This window comes from Eschrichtius robustus, chromosome 20 (genome assembly GCF_028021215.1).
Source record: "Eschrichtius robustus isolate mEscRob2 chromosome 20, mEscRob2.pri, whole genome shotgun sequence".
Classification (NCBI taxonomy): domain Eukaryota; kingdom Metazoa; phylum Chordata; class Mammalia; order Artiodactyla; family Eschrichtiidae; genus Eschrichtius; species Eschrichtius robustus.
The window spans coordinates 52,186,262-52,202,653 of record NC_090843.1 but is presented as its reverse complement, the minus strand read 5'-3'; the positions used below and the strand labels follow the sequence as shown (position 1 = coordinate 52,202,653).

General features: G+C 38.5%; 1 protein-coding gene across 2 annotated transcripts in view; it reads left to right on the top strand.

Annotated features, from left to right (window-relative positions):
- The window catches only part of BLMH (bleomycin hydrolase), a 42,141-nt gene that overhangs the window by 13,426 nt on the left and 12,323 nt on the right, over positions 1-16,392 (top strand). For both annotated transcript variants that reach the window (XM_068531123.1, XM_068531122.1), the window contains exons 7-11: positions 6,655-6,810; positions 7,698-7,856; positions 7,972-8,039; positions 9,840-9,957; positions 12,609-12,678. In XM_068531123.1, coding sequence (XP_068387224.1) covers positions 6,655-6,810; positions 7,698-7,856; positions 7,972-8,039; positions 9,840-9,957; positions 12,609-12,678 — 571 coding nt within the window. The remainder of the gene's footprint in view (positions 1-6,654; positions 6,811-7,697; positions 7,857-7,971; positions 8,040-9,839; positions 9,958-12,608; positions 12,679-16,392) is intronic.

Sequence of the window (16,392 nt, the reverse complement as noted above, 5' to 3'; positions counted from 1 at the left end):
AGGAAGAATCCATCCATTCAGAGATCTGGACATAGAGCATAGCAGGCTGAGGAGACAGTGGGTGCAAAAGCCCTAAGACAGGAGGAAGCTTGGTATTTTTGAGGAACAGAAAGAAGGCAGTGTGACTCGAGCTTGGAAAGAGAGTGGGAATGGCTGGAATAGATCTCAGAGGAAATGAGAACCGGCTAATATAGCGCCTGTGAGCCATGGTAAGGATATTGCATTTTATTCTAAGTGAGCTAGGCACCGGGGAATTTAAGCTGAGGAGTGACATGGTTTAATTTTTGTTTTAAAAATATGCCACTCTGGCTGTTTTGAGAATGGATGGTAAAACAGTGGGAGAGGAAGTAGGGAGACCAGTTAGGAGGCTCTTGTGGTTGTGTAGATGAGATATCATAGTGGTTCCGACCAGATTGATGAGAGTGAGGGTTAAGAGAAATGAATACATTTGGGGGTGTATCTTGGAAGTGAAGCTGTCAGGACTTGCTGATGTGGAGGACAAGGAAGAGGGAAGAATTGGAGTGATGTATGGTATCTGAAGTGGGAGGGGTTACAAGTAGGGGAGAGGGCTTTTCGGCAGTGATGAGGAAACCTGTGTGTGGTAAGGGATAGCAGATGCGAATGAGAGAAGCAATAATTGAAGAAGCAAGGTTTTGGAGGAGAGAAAGAATAAATGTGCTCTAATGTAGTGCTTTCAAACTTTAATGTACAGTCAAATCCCCTGGGGATCTTGTTAAAGTGCAGATTGATTCAGTAGGTCTGGGTGGGACTGGAGAGTCCAAATTTCTATTTCTTTGATTCAACCACCACTCTAGAAGGAGTCTCAAGATGATCATTTGACTCTTAGTTATCATCTGTATGACCTCATTTCCCTTAGCATCACAGAAGGGCACATGCCCTTTAAGTGTACCTTTTTATGTCTTTCCCTGCCTGAAAATATATTTGGTGCCCCCAGAAAGTATCTCCTTCTCTGCCTGCTTTTGCAGGCACAGGTAAGATTTTTGTTTTTAAAACAGATCCTTGCCTTTCTTTCATTCCCCACCAGAAAGCAGTAGAGAGCTGTCTTCTCTCTCCTTTCTCTGCGTTATCAGCAGTCACTAAGGTCTCTACTCCTTCCCTCTTGTAACTGGTTCATTTACCCTTAGCACTGAACTTTCTTCAAAGTTCAGCTATATTCTTTGACCACTGTTGTGTCCTTGCGGTCATTCTACTCTGTGATCAATAGGTCATTTTACCTATGAGCCTAATTTCTCCATCAGTGAAACTAAAAAGTCAGAGTAGGTGATTTCTTAGTGGCGCTGTAGCTTTGCCTTTTTATAACAATAGAAGTAAGTAATATTTCTACAGTGGTTTAAACTTTACTAGGCAATACAGTATTGCAAATACAAATGAAGATTCTAATATTCTGTCACTTCTGCAGTGGTTCCAAGCACTGAAATCTTTTAGCTTTACCAGTTTTGCTCCATTACAAGTAGCTTGGTTGTTACCATTGCTACCTTCCCATTCTAACATTTCTAATTATTACAGTTTCCTCCATTCTGCGTCTGCCTGTAGCTGGCTTTCAACTCTCACCCTTCTAAGTATTCGTGACTGACGCTCAACTATTGCATCCTGCCTTCCTCCTCTCACTTGATGTCTGTCTCCCAGTTTAGCCATGGGTATAGGAATTGACTCCATCCCACATCATTTGTCTTTAAATTGGGGTCCCCACATTCTTTCCCTATGTCCTGTATTTCATGCTTTCTGTGTCCTTTTTCTTTTTTCCGTTCCCTTTCCTGGTTCTGTTATTCACCAGTATTCAGTGCTGCATAATGACTTGTGTTCAGTGTCCAGTATCTTTTTTTGTCCTGAATACCAAGTGCATCTTGTGAGAAGCAGGTGACACTCCCAAGTTGCTCACCAGAGAGCCGACTCAGATATCCACAGCTCACTGCCAGCTTTATACTTTGGGAACCGGGAATATTATTTCAGAACAGCAGAGTCTCTTATCAAGAAATGTAGTGTCAGGGGCCCTGGAGACTATACTTTGGAGAGTTTTAAAAAATTAGAGCTTGTTTAACTATTGTTAGTTGACTTGCAGCCAAATATTCCTTCCAAAGTGTTATAAACTGACTTGAATCTGAATGGCTTTGGATAATTATAGTCATAGTAAACAAAGCAACATGTCTCAAATTACAGTTTTACTAAAATCCAAGAGAAAGAGATGTCACCCTTATCCTCATTCATGCCTTATGTGTATCTTTGATAAAAATTTAGATTTATAAATCATATGCAGTAGGGCATAAGTATTTGTATTCCAAAAAGATTAATCATAGAATTCATTTAGATAACTAAAATGTAGGTTTCCTTTAATGCATTTTTGGGGAGAAGGAAGGAATGATTTAACACTTTTTACTTTAGATAGGGAGTCAAATGCATAATGAGGTATATGTAAATTATAGTGTAAAACACTCATTTATATTTAGAATGTGTTTAAAAGTAAACAGAAATTCACTTAGTTGTCTTAAATCTTCATTAGGCCTAGCCCTAGCCTCATTTTTTTTGGCCAGAGCCTAACTGAACTGGATAAACCACCCTTGGATGACTGAGAATTAATCAGAATGACCCCATATAAAATGTTCATACACATGTGACAACGATTACTAGTTAAAAATACACATCATTTAAGTCTATAAAACCTTCCTTATTTAAACATGTTCTGATTATATACTTTCATTGTCATTGTCTTTAGTTACCAGTGGCAGTGTCCTCATGATGAAAGGTGCCATTTGTGGCCTTGGTGCTGAGCAAATACAAAATGACTCTCTGGTCCTTATGAATCCCAAACATAGCTCATTAATCCATGGCTAGATTAGCTCAATTACAGTTGCTGATGTGATGCCCTGCTGCTGCTTTTCTGTACTAGAAACCAACCTGAGAATGATACAACATTAAAGGAGAGGTGGTTTAAGGAGCAGCTGTTCAGGCTCGTAAAACACAAAGTAAATCCTAGTAAAGGAAGATTCTCTCTTGGGAAACAAAACATAAAATGAAAGGCAAACATAACTTCATCTGTAGGTTAATCTGTTTCTGTTAAGATGGTAGAGTCAGGCTCTGTCTTCCAAAATAACACATGAATTAAGAGTCTTTTTATCCTTAATTATAGGCCTAATGTCATAGGCAGGCCTATGTCTAGTTTTCTAGCTTTGGTTCAGAGAATAAGTTTGAGCCTTGGTATCAGGTTCCAGTCTGTCTCAGGGCTTTTTGAGGCCTAGAATGAATGCACTGGAGATGATGAAAAGAAATAAAAACAATTTCAGCGGCTGATGATGACATATGGATGCCGACTTAGAATTGGGGGATCTTGGACGTGTGTTCCCTAAAGCCAGATAGGGACTGGGGTATCTAATGAATTTACCTAAAGGTCAGTCTGGAGAAGTCCTGGCTGCTCAAAACAACTACTAATGTACAGCTAAGGAGTATCAAAAACTAAGCTCCTTAAGTGGTCTTTCTGGCTGGAAGTGGTGGGGTTGGGCGTATTAAGAAATCAGGCTGTCATAGATCATTCTCTGGTGATTCTTTCTAGAGCAGAGGCAGGAGCCGACATTTCTGAAGGGAGTGGAGGGTAAAGTGAGGGAAGAGGGTGGGGTCTATCAGGTTAAGGACAACAGAGTTCTCCAGAGTTGGGGTCCAAGGAGAGGAGGGGAAGGAAAGGTTTATTTCTTACAGGCTATAGCTTTGTTTTATTCTCTAAGCCTTCCCTTTTGTTCTGCATTTAGGGTCTGCCCAGTTTGAACTCCTAAATTTAAGTTCTACACCAGTCACTGGAGAAGAACTTTCAATTTAAGAAAACTGTTTTTAATGGGGTTCTTCTAGTGTTTGTTGGGATACGTCTAAGGTCTAGTTTCTGTCCCTGGTAGATTAAGTCTAGCAGGGGAGACAGTAGAGAAACGTAACTGACACTATGGAATCAAATGTTAATTTTTCTAGCTCACACTAACTTCTCCCTTCTCTGAATACTTCTGACATAAAAATTTAATTAGTGAAAACTTTCTGGAAAAGGGTCATCCTGCACTGAGTTTTGGATTTTTTTTTTTAAATTTTAGTTTTTTGGCTGTGCCACATGGCTTGCGGGGTCTTAGTCCTCTGACCAGGGATTGAACTTGGGCCCTCGGCAGTGAAAGTGTGGAGTCTTAACCACTGAACCGCCAGGGAATTCCCTGCACTGAGTTTTATAGCATGGGAGTAGGATTGGGTTTTGAGGAACAGAAGAGACAGTAAAGTTATGAAGGTGACAACGAGCTGAGTGCGTTGAGTGGACAGTAAGGAGAGACAGAGACAGGCCTGACGGGTGAGCAGGCTCCATGATGGGAAATAAGGTTGGGTGAAGTTACAGAGAGCCTTTAAAATCCAGCCGTGTTCATCAGAGAAATGCAAGCTAAAACCACATTGGGGATACCATTACTTACCCACCGAAATGGCTAAAATTAAAAATACAGTGCCAGGTTTGGCAAGAATGTATTGTTAGAACAACTGGAACTCTCTTCCTTTGCTGGAGAGTATGTAAATTCCTTCAAGCCCCTGGAAAACGGTCTGGATAAAAATATTCTTAGCTGCTTTATAAATAACCCTACACTGAAAACAGCTCACATGTCCACCAACACGAGTGAATAAATTATAATATATTTACACAGCAGTAAAGACAAGTTGGTGATACCCGCAGCACCATGAGTGAATCTTACAGGCATTATGTCAACAAAGGTTGCCCTACACAGCAGAGTATATGCTGTGTGATTCCATTTATATGAAATTAAAGAACAGGCAAAACTAATCAGTGGTTATATAAGTCAAAATGATGCTTACCTTGGGGAAGGGGTGGTTATTGACTGGAAGGGAGCTAGGGAACCTTTGGAACCCTGGAAATATTCTGTATATTTATTTGAATGGTGGTTACATGGGTGTATACCTATGTAAAAAATTGAACCGAGCTGTATATGTAAGATTAGTGCACTTTGCATACCTTTTGAATGTATGTTATGCCGAAGTAAAAAAAGAAGACAAATAGATCAGGTCATGGAGTTTAGATTTGTTATGGGAGGTAATAGGAAAGCATTATTGAATCTTCAACAAGGAAGTGACTTGAAGAAAGGGTGGTACTTCTGAAATTATTCATCCTGTGGTGGAGAGTGGAACAGTGTTCACAGTAGTTATCATATCTAGGTCAGATATAGTGCTAGATGCTATAGGAGATACAAAATATCCATGACCTGGTCCTTATCCTTGAGAAGTTTATGACCTTTTGTAAGAGACAGGTTATAGGAAACCCAGAAAGTTACAGTAAATGATAAATGCTTAATTCATGGTGTTATAGAAATAGTGCTGAGGTCAGACCTGGGTTCAAATCCTAATTTTGTGATTTATTGGCTTTAAGACTTCAGTCAAGCTATTTATTTCCCTGAACCTTGGTTTCCTTATCTGTAAAATGTGAATAATACCTACCATTTTTTTTGAGAGGATTGAGAGAGATGATATTTAAAGATTGTAGTACAGCACGGAAAACAGTCAATAAATGTTCCCTTTTTTGTTTTAAACCCTGTACCAATGGAGCAATACTTTTTTTTTTCTTTTTTGGACAGTGTGTGACATCAGTTTAGACCATGGTTCTGCCAGTTACTAGCTATGTGATCTTAAGTAGGTTACTTATTTTCTTTGAGTCTCAATCTCTTTGGGGGGAAAAAAAGAAAAAGGAGGGGAAATTATGCCTTGAGAGAGTTCTGTGAGAATTAAGTTAACCTAGCAGATATATAGTATCTAGCACAAAATAGTCACACTTAATAAATACAGGGTCCATTTCTTTTGACTGTATTGGAGTATATCAATACAAATGTATGGAGCAAATAATACAGGTAATAAGATTGGATTAGGGTGGTGCCTGGGGTGGAGAAAGAAGAAGCGGATTGTAGTGTGTATTTTTTAAAAGATAAAACAAATTTGATACAGAAGAGGAAGGTATGTCTCTATACTTCTATTTTTGTCTTTCTATAAGATGAAAATAATATAAAATATTGAAATATCCTTGGATTGTAATAGTGCTAATTGAAGGTTTTATGACATCATTGGAAAGTATGTTAAGGTCTCACAACCCAAAAAATGGTACCTTACTACTAAATTTAGTCTTGTTCTAATAATAATTTTAATAGACATTGTCATCTAAGCTCCACCAAAAAGTTAATTACTTTTCTGTGAGTAGAGACCCCTGTCACAATCAAAGCCAAAACTAGAAGCATAAAGGGAAGGAAATCCATTTATAAAATGTATGTAATTATTTGTCACTTGAAATATAATCAGCAGAGCAGCAACCCAGGTCTTGTTGTGTATCAGTGGTGAGTGATTTCTTGGCTAAGGAAGTTTAACTTGCAGGGCAAATACTAAGCACTAAATATTAACATTTCAGAATTGTATTGTTCACAGTGTTTATTTAAGAACTCAGAAGTTGGCTGATATCAAATCCTGGACATCAACCTTCCAATTTTGGGAGCAATATTAGATTTCCTGTGAAATTTCTGGCTTGAATTTAGCCACTGATTCCTTGTGTTTCCCAAGCTAGAAGAAAATGAAGAGGTAAAAAATACTGCTTCCCCCTAGCCATCGCTTATCTGTCCTCCTTTTTTCCAGATTTTCAGAGTGGTGTGTATCTGTTTGGGTAATCCACCAGAGACGTTTACCTGGGAGTATCGAGACAAAGATAAAAACTATCAGAAGATTGGCCCCATAACACCCTTGAAGTTTTACAAGGAACATGTCAAGCCACTCTTCAATATGGAAGATAAGGTTGGAGACTGGCACTGGCAGCCACTGGCTGTTTACTTTCAAATGCCTGTTGACTACAAGAAAGAATACACGATTCCTGGGTTACCATGCATGCTCATCAAACTAGACACTAAACAAAATTTTTCCTCCTTCCTCTGAGGTATTTTATGTACCAATTCAGTTGGTCATATTAGGATCCCCAGCGCTCCTCTTCAGAGACTTTTCTAACTATGGGCCAGCAGTCAGTTTAATTCCCATATGCTCCCCTGATTTGGGCCCTGAGTCATTCTCAGGTGCGAAGACAATGAAAGTATATTGGGTGTTTCTTAACCATGGGTTCAGAGCATCACTCTACTGTGGGCCCCTCTTGGGACTCTCTTGCGGAAGGGAGCAGTGTCCCATCCTAGTTTTTCCTGCTCACTTCAGGGCTTCTCCACCTGCCTAGCAAGATGACTAGCGCCCCTTCTTCATTGGCATCTTGACCATCTTAAAAGCACATGGCGTTTTTTATGATGGAGTCCCAACTCAGTTGTGGTACTGCCAGATGTTGAGCCTTTCTGGTAACTTGAGAGCAGAGGTCTTGTAGTGATGGACTCGTGAATCGCCATCTTGCCATACTCAGTGCACACAATTCTGCAGAATTAGTTTTGGGGTGATTCCCGCCAGTAGGAAAAACAGGTTGATGCAACTCCCAAATGTGTCCCTTATACTAATTAGGATATACAGGGGCCTCTCTCACATGACCTTGGCCACCTTTTGTTTCTCAGCTATTTAACAATGTGTAATGCTTGTTCTTGTAGGCAGAGGTGCTAAGCTTGATACAAATATATGAACTTAAAGGAGAGGTCTGTATCTTGCTTGACACTCCTGGTTTTATGTTCTAATCAACATGTTCTTGATCTCAATAGATTTGTTTAGTGAATGACCCTCGGCCCCACCATAAGTACAGCAGACTTTACACGGTGGACTACTTAAGCAACATGGTTGGAGGGAGGAAAACTCTATATAACAACCAGCCCATTGACTTACTGAAAAAGGTGGTTGCTGCCTCCATCAAAGATGGAGAGGTTGGTATTGTTTCTTTGTCTTCTGCATAGGGGTTAAAACCTTTTCTTCCCACTTCTTTGGTGTAATAGGAAGAACTTATGTTGACTTCTTTCATCTTCTTCCCTCTATTTCTAGGCTGTATGGTTTGGCTGTGATGTTGGAAAGCACTTCAATGGCAAGTTGGGCCTCAGTGACATGAATGTGTGAGTGCAAGAAATTTAAAATAGAAAATCATTTGTGGGTTGTGACTGTTGGAGTGCACTCTTGGTACGAAGTGACTCAGCTCAGGTTCACTCAGAGATTAAGGCTGGCCTGAGGGTGGGTCTCTTTCTTTCTATTTTGTAGAATTTGAGGATTCGTAGCAGAAACTCCACATATTTATATGCTCTAACCTGGGAAGTCAAGATCATACTTCATATCTGAGTTGAAATTGTTGGACGTTCCTAAAAAGTCATCCTACATGAGAAAGACACTTAAAAAAAATTTTTTTTGATTTAAAAAAAAAAAAAACAATGTAACACTCAAAGTAGTATTGTAAAAGATATAATCAATGTGATGCCAAGTATTTGATACCAAGTATTTATCAAAGATACCACATACTTCTTGTCTTTTTTTTTGTACGATAATTACTTTTTAAAAGACAACTTAAGGGACTTCCATGGGTGGTCCAGTGGCTAAGACTCCACGCTCCCAATGCAGGGGGCCCGGGTTCAATCCCTGGTCAGGGAACTAGATCCCACATGCTGCAGCTAAGAGTTCACATGATGCAACTAAAAGATCCCACATGCTGCAACTAAAGATCCTGCATGCGGCAATGAAGATCCTGTGTGCCGCAACTAAGACCCGGTGCAGCCAAATAAATAAATAAATTTTTTTTTTTAAAAAGGCAACTTAAAAGTTGGATTACTGGGACTTCCCTAGTGGCACAGTGGTTAAGAATCTGCCTGCCAATGCCAGGTACACAGGTTCGATCCCTGGTCCGGGAAGATCCCACATGCCACAGAGCAGCTAAGCCCGTGCACCACAACTGCTGAAGCCCACGTGCCTAGAGCCCGTGCTCCGCAACAAGAGAAGCCACTGCAATGAAAAGCCCGCGCACCACAATGAAGAGTAGCCCCCAGCTCGCCACAACTAGACAAAGCCTGCACGCAGCAATGAAAACCCAACGCAGCCAAAAAAAAAAAGAAAGTTGGATTACGAAAGTTATAAAAATAATAGTAATTGATTACTGTGTAAATCTGCTCAGTGCGTTTGGGGATATAATGAAAGGTTTTCCAGATCTCTTGTTTGCTATTTGAGCCTTCTTAACTACTTCTATTACTTTGATACCTTATGTATTTTGTCTTTATGACAACTAGGACTAATATGCATACACACTTTAAAGCATTCCTCCTGGTTGTTTATGACAATGAAGATTCATTTGTGAACTGAATCATTCAAATTCCTTGACTTAAAATATATCACTTTAGCATTACTTGTAAGTAATTATTGCTTGTAGGAAATTGAGTAAATATCTTGACAGTTAACAACAGGAGAAAGGAAATCTGCTAAAAGAATTCATGAAGTTTTTTAAACTTTGAAAATATTCTCCAATATTTTGACACTATTTATTTAAATTTCACAGTTAGCAGTGGTCTAAATGAATTCAGAAACTGAGTGTTTCTGCCGGCTCAAAAGAGACCATTTTTGAAAGAAATTACTTCAGAAACTTTTAAGTTTTCTTGCCAAAATGACAGTGCAAGCTTATCTTGTCAGCTTTTTGATTTGGGGAATTCATGTTTAATAACTTCGTATTTTTCTGAGTACTCTCGTGACACAGAGAGAATGGAATCCCATTGAGAGACTAAATTTTGCACGTACCACGTTCTCTAAAGAGCTACAGCCCAGATATATCTGGAGCTGCAAAGCCCCTTCAGGTTCTTCTATGATCCTTTTACACCCAGAAGCCAATTATCCCCCATGATTGTACTCTCTATATTCTGTGCTATTGTTCTCTTTTACAGCTATGACCATGAGTTAGTGTTTGGTGTCTCCATGAAGAACATGAATAAAGCTGAGAGGCTGACTTTTGGTGAGTCACTTATGACCCACGCCATGACCTTCACTGCTGTCTCAGAAAAGGTATGACCCTCAGCGTGCCCACTCCAGTGTTTGCATAGATGGATCTACATGCTCCTGCAGACCATTTAATCCAGCAGAGCTTCTCCATAGTGTATATGATTTCTGTTAAAAGTTAGCAAGACATTGTACCTGCCTCACTTGGGGTTTGGCTGGATGCTCAGAAGTAATAAAAATAGAAACTTTCCATGAGGAGCAGAATTTGTGTCAGCAGGGAGTAAGGAAGTAACTGCTTTTCTGTAACTTTGGAAATTCTTGGTGTGAAAAGAGGTCAGCAAGGGAACTTGGGAGAGGATAACTTCAGTTTAATAAGGAACTAAAATGTGCCCTGAAAGTGTTCGTATCTTGATGACTTATGTTCAGACTCACCTTCCTTTCATTTGTCATTCAGATTCTTCTGCAGTAAAATGTCAATAACAATAATTTGTAGACTCCATGCCCATTACTGGATTTATGCAGAGCTTCAGGAAATTGAATGTAAAAAGTATGTTGAATTTCCTATGAAATACTCTGACTAGTAATATCACTGTTTCTAAGACACAGTGTTGGAAACAACAATTGCAGTTTTATTTCACAAATAAGCCTCCTTATTTCTAGGCTGTAGAATAGATATTTACTCCTGTGCTCAGGGGTCATAAAGAAGAGAAGACTTCAGAATACTTTAGTTCTTTACCACTGTAAGCAAAAGTGTTCTTTTCCTAGCCTAATTGGAAAGAAAGTCACAGAATAACTACCTTGACCTTAGAAGCAAAATATTAGAAGGAACTTCTCGTAAAATACTGTAAGTAATGAAATAAAATTCTATAGTAAATAAACTAGAATAAAATACTACTAAAATACTTAGAATAAAATATTAAGTTGTTCATATTTATGTTTAGACCTCCTATATTGTAAAATTCAGTGGATTTATTACTAAAGCTCCTTCAAGTTAAACTTTTAAACTATTCAGAGGATTATTAAAAAGGAAAACAAACTAAAAACCTTGTAATTTCCAAGAGAGTTTTGGGTTTTATCATTTTCCATCTCTATTATAGAGTATTCCTGTTTTTCAGAAATAAAAGTCATACATACTCCATGTCGTTTTCTCTGGAACTTCCATTCTTTCACTGGCATGGTTTATTAATATGCTTTTTTTTTCCCCTCTGGGAAATGGAGCTACATTACCTGTAAATATTATAAAGCAGAATCGATACTATCATAACTGGAATTTTATATTGAGATTTTTCTCTTCCTTCCACTTTGAGTTTTTGACCACTACAAAACTAGTTTGCACTGAATTTGAATGATAATGCAGAGATAAATGCTAGTAAGTATTCTGGGATATTCTTTCTTGTTTCTGGTTTCTTGGAATCCCTCTGAGGGAGGTCCAGATATTATTCTATATTTGTAGATGACATGGCTTGATCTAGGTCATGCAGAAATTCATTGGCAAAGGAAAGAAGAGGAGACATTTTCAAACTTACTATAATAAATGACTTTAGGTGATATAGATTCTAACAGTTATATTTAAAAGGAAAGTAAAGATGGACTATAATGCAGGGAGTAAAAAACCAAAACATTTAATAAGCTAGCCCCAGAATGTATAGTTTATTGATGTGGTTTTAAAGGTACCTGGGGCTAAGATTAAGGGGTAGGTAGTACAGATAAGGGTGTTTGAAACTTGTGGGTTTGATTGTTGGCTATTTCTGAGACTGAATATTACTGAGATTCAAGAAAACTGTCAGGAGTAAAATCAAATCCCATGTAGATGAGACTCATGCAGTTTTATGCAGGTGGGAGTTGACAGATGAAATCATTAGGAGATAATTCAGGAGCCAGCTCTCTTCTCATGCTACAGAGATTTAAGTTGTTTTGACATCAGCTAATGCCCTGGGTAAACATGAGAGAGAACAGTCTTTTCCCAAGTGCAGCCTTCATATCCCTCTCTGCGTCACTGTAAGAAAGACTATAAATGAAGGTTATCAGGATGAGTATCGTTGTCCCTTTAAGAAGATGAAAATTGAGCTTATTTTATTAATGAAGACAGAAGGAGAACGGAACTGCCTGGGTTTTGTTTTGTGAAAATAGTGTTTGGTTTGCCATTCAATCTCTATTGTATTAAATTCAATATTTGTGTAACTGAATCAATAAAAGAACACATTGGAGAGTGTCATTACTCGGTTCCCCTAAGAAAGAAAAGTAGGCTGTATTGATGAGAATGTGTTTGTTTTCTTTTTTAAACTCTTGACTAGGTCTTAGAATCATTTCTAAAATAAATACAGTGGGGTACCTTTGCAATGAATGCTGACTAATTAAAAGCAAGAGTCTCTGGCTTCAGATGGTGTTCACTGCTTTCAGTAATTTAATATTTTGTTTTTCTTAGCCAAGAGGCATTTTAATGTGCTTATTTTCTGTATACAATAGAATGTAAAGGAGAAAATAGTATTTATCGCTTTGCTGGGTTTATTGCATTTTCACCCCAAGAGATTCAAACTCCACTTCTATTAGAGTATCCCTTTGGTTATAGTGGAAGATATACGGCCCTGGTCATGTATATCATTGCTGTATAGCGAAGGCTCTTTCTTCTGAGTGGCTGAATAAGAGCTGAAATTACATGACACCTCATCAGGACAGATCTAGTTTCAGACTACACACTGTCATCCACTCTTTTGCAGGATGATCAGGAGGGTGCTTTCGTGAAATGGAGAGTGGAAAATTCGTGGGGTGAGGACCACGGCCACAAAGGTAAGCTTAATCTGGTAATACGAACTCAGAGTGACTAGGTCTGCTCTACTCTCTGCCTCCTAATGGGAAGAAAAAGCTGCCCTAGTGTGGATCATTTTTATTTTTCAGTAATTGGTCCCATTAGCTAGATTATTAGCTAGACTATTCTGGAGAAAAATCTGAGGATCTAGTTTGCCCCCAGGATCCCTACGACCAGCATGGTAGGCCTGAACTCCCTGGTTGGCTCTGAGATCAGTATGTGCTGGCATTTGTTCCAAACCGTGCTGACCCTAGTAGACCTCTTTGTACCAGAATCACTTGGCCTGTAAGAAGTTTGCCCTTTGCCAGGACACTTGGTGTATGGAGTTTGGTGCATTTTCGTTTACTGCACTAACTCTCTAGAAAATCAGAAGCTTTCTAGTGGGAGAATGGGATTGGCAAGAAACTTTAGGCATGTATTGGAGACTCATGAGAAGTTGTGAAGTCTAAAGAGGAAAAGAATGCCATGGTTACCATTTAGACGGTTTTATTCTGACAATCAAAACGCAGGCAGAAGTCATAAGTAAATTATAGTAATTAGGCTTAAAGAAAAACCACAGGTAATATATGAATTGTAGAAAAATAAAAACTACAGATAAGCCAAAAGAGGGGGAAAAAATCTCTAATAATCCTGCTACCCAGCGATCACCATTGATTAACTGTTTAGGGTATATTCTTGCAAATCTTAGAGACCATATTTCTTAAGACTGTTTTTCATAGTAGATTTAGTAGATAAAAGCCTTTTAAGGTGTTGTTATGCTTTAATTTTTAGAGTTTCAGACCAAAAAGTGGCAACTACCAGAGAATATTATGCATGTCAGCATGTATTTGCATGTGTGTTATGTGCTGGTCACATCTTGTAGCAGCTGTTTCCCAGAGTCCATATTTCTTACTTTTAGCCAGTAGATTCTGGCTAGGAAGGACACATTAACCGCAGCTCTCTAGACTAGTTAGAAGACTGGAAGGAAATAGGTAGGGAATCCAGTGAGATTACCCAGACACTTGGAATCAAACTTCAGCTATCTCACCCAAGCAGCAATCAGCCAGAAATTTTCTTTAAAAAAAGTAAAACGAAATGAAAGAAAAAAAAAGAAAAAGAAAATAGCGATCTCAGCAACTCTTTACCTGTTGCTTCCCTCTTTGTTTAAGTGATTTTCCAGCTAAGTTCTTTAGAGCTCTAAGATTTCCAAGGGTAAAAGGTGGAGGTTTGGAAGTGAGCAGATGGGGCTTCAGTCGTTTATATTTGAAAACTACTGTCTTAGAAGAGCCTTGACAAGACTTGAGTATGCTGCAGTTGAGTGGCACAGGCTAGTAGTAGGTGATGGCCAACACCTAGAGGCCATTTAATGTGTCATTCCAAGTCTTTTCATCTCCCCATGAAATGATCATTGGTGGATTTTGGCTAACTATCCCTGGGAACTGCTGTGAAACTCAGCAGCTCAGTGATTATATGTAAACGAATATCAGTGCTGTTGGTACGTATCTGCTCATCATCAGGTAGTTGCATGTCCCCCATCTGTGATTTCTGTTATTGTTCTGTGATTATGGGGCACTTGCTAAATTAACTATTATGAATTAAAGTGCAACATATTTTTTAATTGGTGATTTCTTATAAGATAAATTCATTTTAAGACACAAAAACATTGGGATCAGGTAGAGGTGGGTATAAGGAAACTAGCAAAAAGGTTAAAAACAAACAACTCAGAATTCAGTTATATCCCTTAAGTTGATGGTGGTTAAGAAGTGGATGCAAAGGAAAAGCTTGTCTTGAATTGGAAGGATTTGGTATTTGTAACATTTTAAAACATAAGCTATTGTTTCAGATGAAACTCTGTAGCTTCTGTTTCATTTTTGGTCTTATTTGGTCCCTGTAAATGGTTTGTTTATTGTAAAGATTAGTGTCTAGGAAAAGGACTAAATTTATGGTTTGTTTAGACCAGCCTGGACCCCTTGGCTTGTTTCTGAGATATTTTTCTATCTATAACAGTCACTGAGTTTGTAGATAGTAGTGATACCCATTTAAGAGAGGATAAACACTTGTAAAGTCAGGCAAAAGCTCTGTGTTCTGTGTAGTGTGAGTTATTGTCTTTCTTACTTTGAACCTAAATACCTACTCTTAAAGAGGATTCTAGGCCACTTTGCTAATTTATTTTTTTCCATTCAACTGTACCTCTTTACTCCTAACTCAATAAAAGTTTTGCTTCTGCTGACTTACTCATTCTATTATTATGTTGAGAGAGCTGGGGTCTTTTTTTTTTTGTTAAGTTCAAAGGTTATAGCTTATTGTACTGTAACACATTAACCAGTTTTGCTTCCAACCCAGAAGTCTAACATTTAATTATTTACAGAATTATATGAATTTTATAATTTATGTTATAAAGCACACATAATTATATCACACACACACATTTTCAAATGTCCTTTGGCTCTTTGAACTGATTGTGTTATCTTACTGGTTCACTCTTGTAGTGAGTTGAATAAAATCTTGAACACGTGTTTATTTTACATTTGCATTATATCACCATTTTACTTCTTAAAATTTACTTTAATGACAGTGATACTCCCTTCTTGGTTTTTTTTTTTTTTTTTAACATCTTTATTGGAGTATCATTGCTTTACAATGGTGTGTTAGTTTCTGCTTTATAACAAAGTGAATCAGCTGTACATATACATATATCCCCATATCTCCTCCCTCTTGTGTCTCCCTCCCACCCTCCTTATCCCACCCCTCTAGGTGGTCACAAAGCCCTGAGCTGATCTCCCTGTGCTATGCGGCTGCTTCCCACTAGCTAGCTGTTTTGCATTTGGTAGTGTATAGATGTCCATGCCACTCTCTCACTTCGTCCCAAGAGCTGGGGTCTTGATCCCTGTGGTCTGCCTATAATCCTTCCTAGCGAAACCTGCAGCTGTCTAGTTAAGACTAAACTAACTTTTTTGTTGTTCTCGAATAACTGAAATGCCTGAGATTATACAGAGTAAAGCATTTCAGTAGAGAGCCAAAAGATAAATTGAACTGAGTGGGGGTAGCGAATAGTTCATTCAAAGCCAAAATAAATTATTCTCATGTGTTTCTTGGTAATGTTCTTTCTGACTTAACAGGAAGGAAGGAAAGAAAACATGATCTAATTTAATTGGCACACTTGGCCTGACCTTAGGAGAATACGTAGTGTGCTATTATGCTGGCGATGTGTGTTTACCCCAGCAGGGCCCTCCCGTCTGTCATCCTGGCGGGCATTGGCTGCCATGTGTGAGACAGAACCTCTTTTGTGCTCTTTCAGGAGACAGGACAACCTTAAACAGCATTGCTAGGATTTTGTTTCTGTAGATAACATTGTTAACAGTTTGTTACTGTTCTCTATGGGGTTTCTGCTTGTTAAGATTGATGGTTTCTCAAAAAGCAATGTTGATAATACTACAAGCTGGAGGTGAACAGAGCAGAGATACCTGGGCAGGCTGCCTTTTCCCTCTGCCCAGTTCTGGCTTTGGTCTTTCCCATTGGTCATGAGACTACTAATTAAATCATATAACCTGACTGTTTCCCAAAGGGGACAAATATTAGACACATAAAGGGAGACACATAAAGGGAGAAATTAATTCTTATCTTATTGAAGCCATTGGGTTACTTCATATTGGTGAGGTATTCTAGAATTCTGGTATTCTTAGTCAGATGGACTGAAAATTGGATACATATCTAAG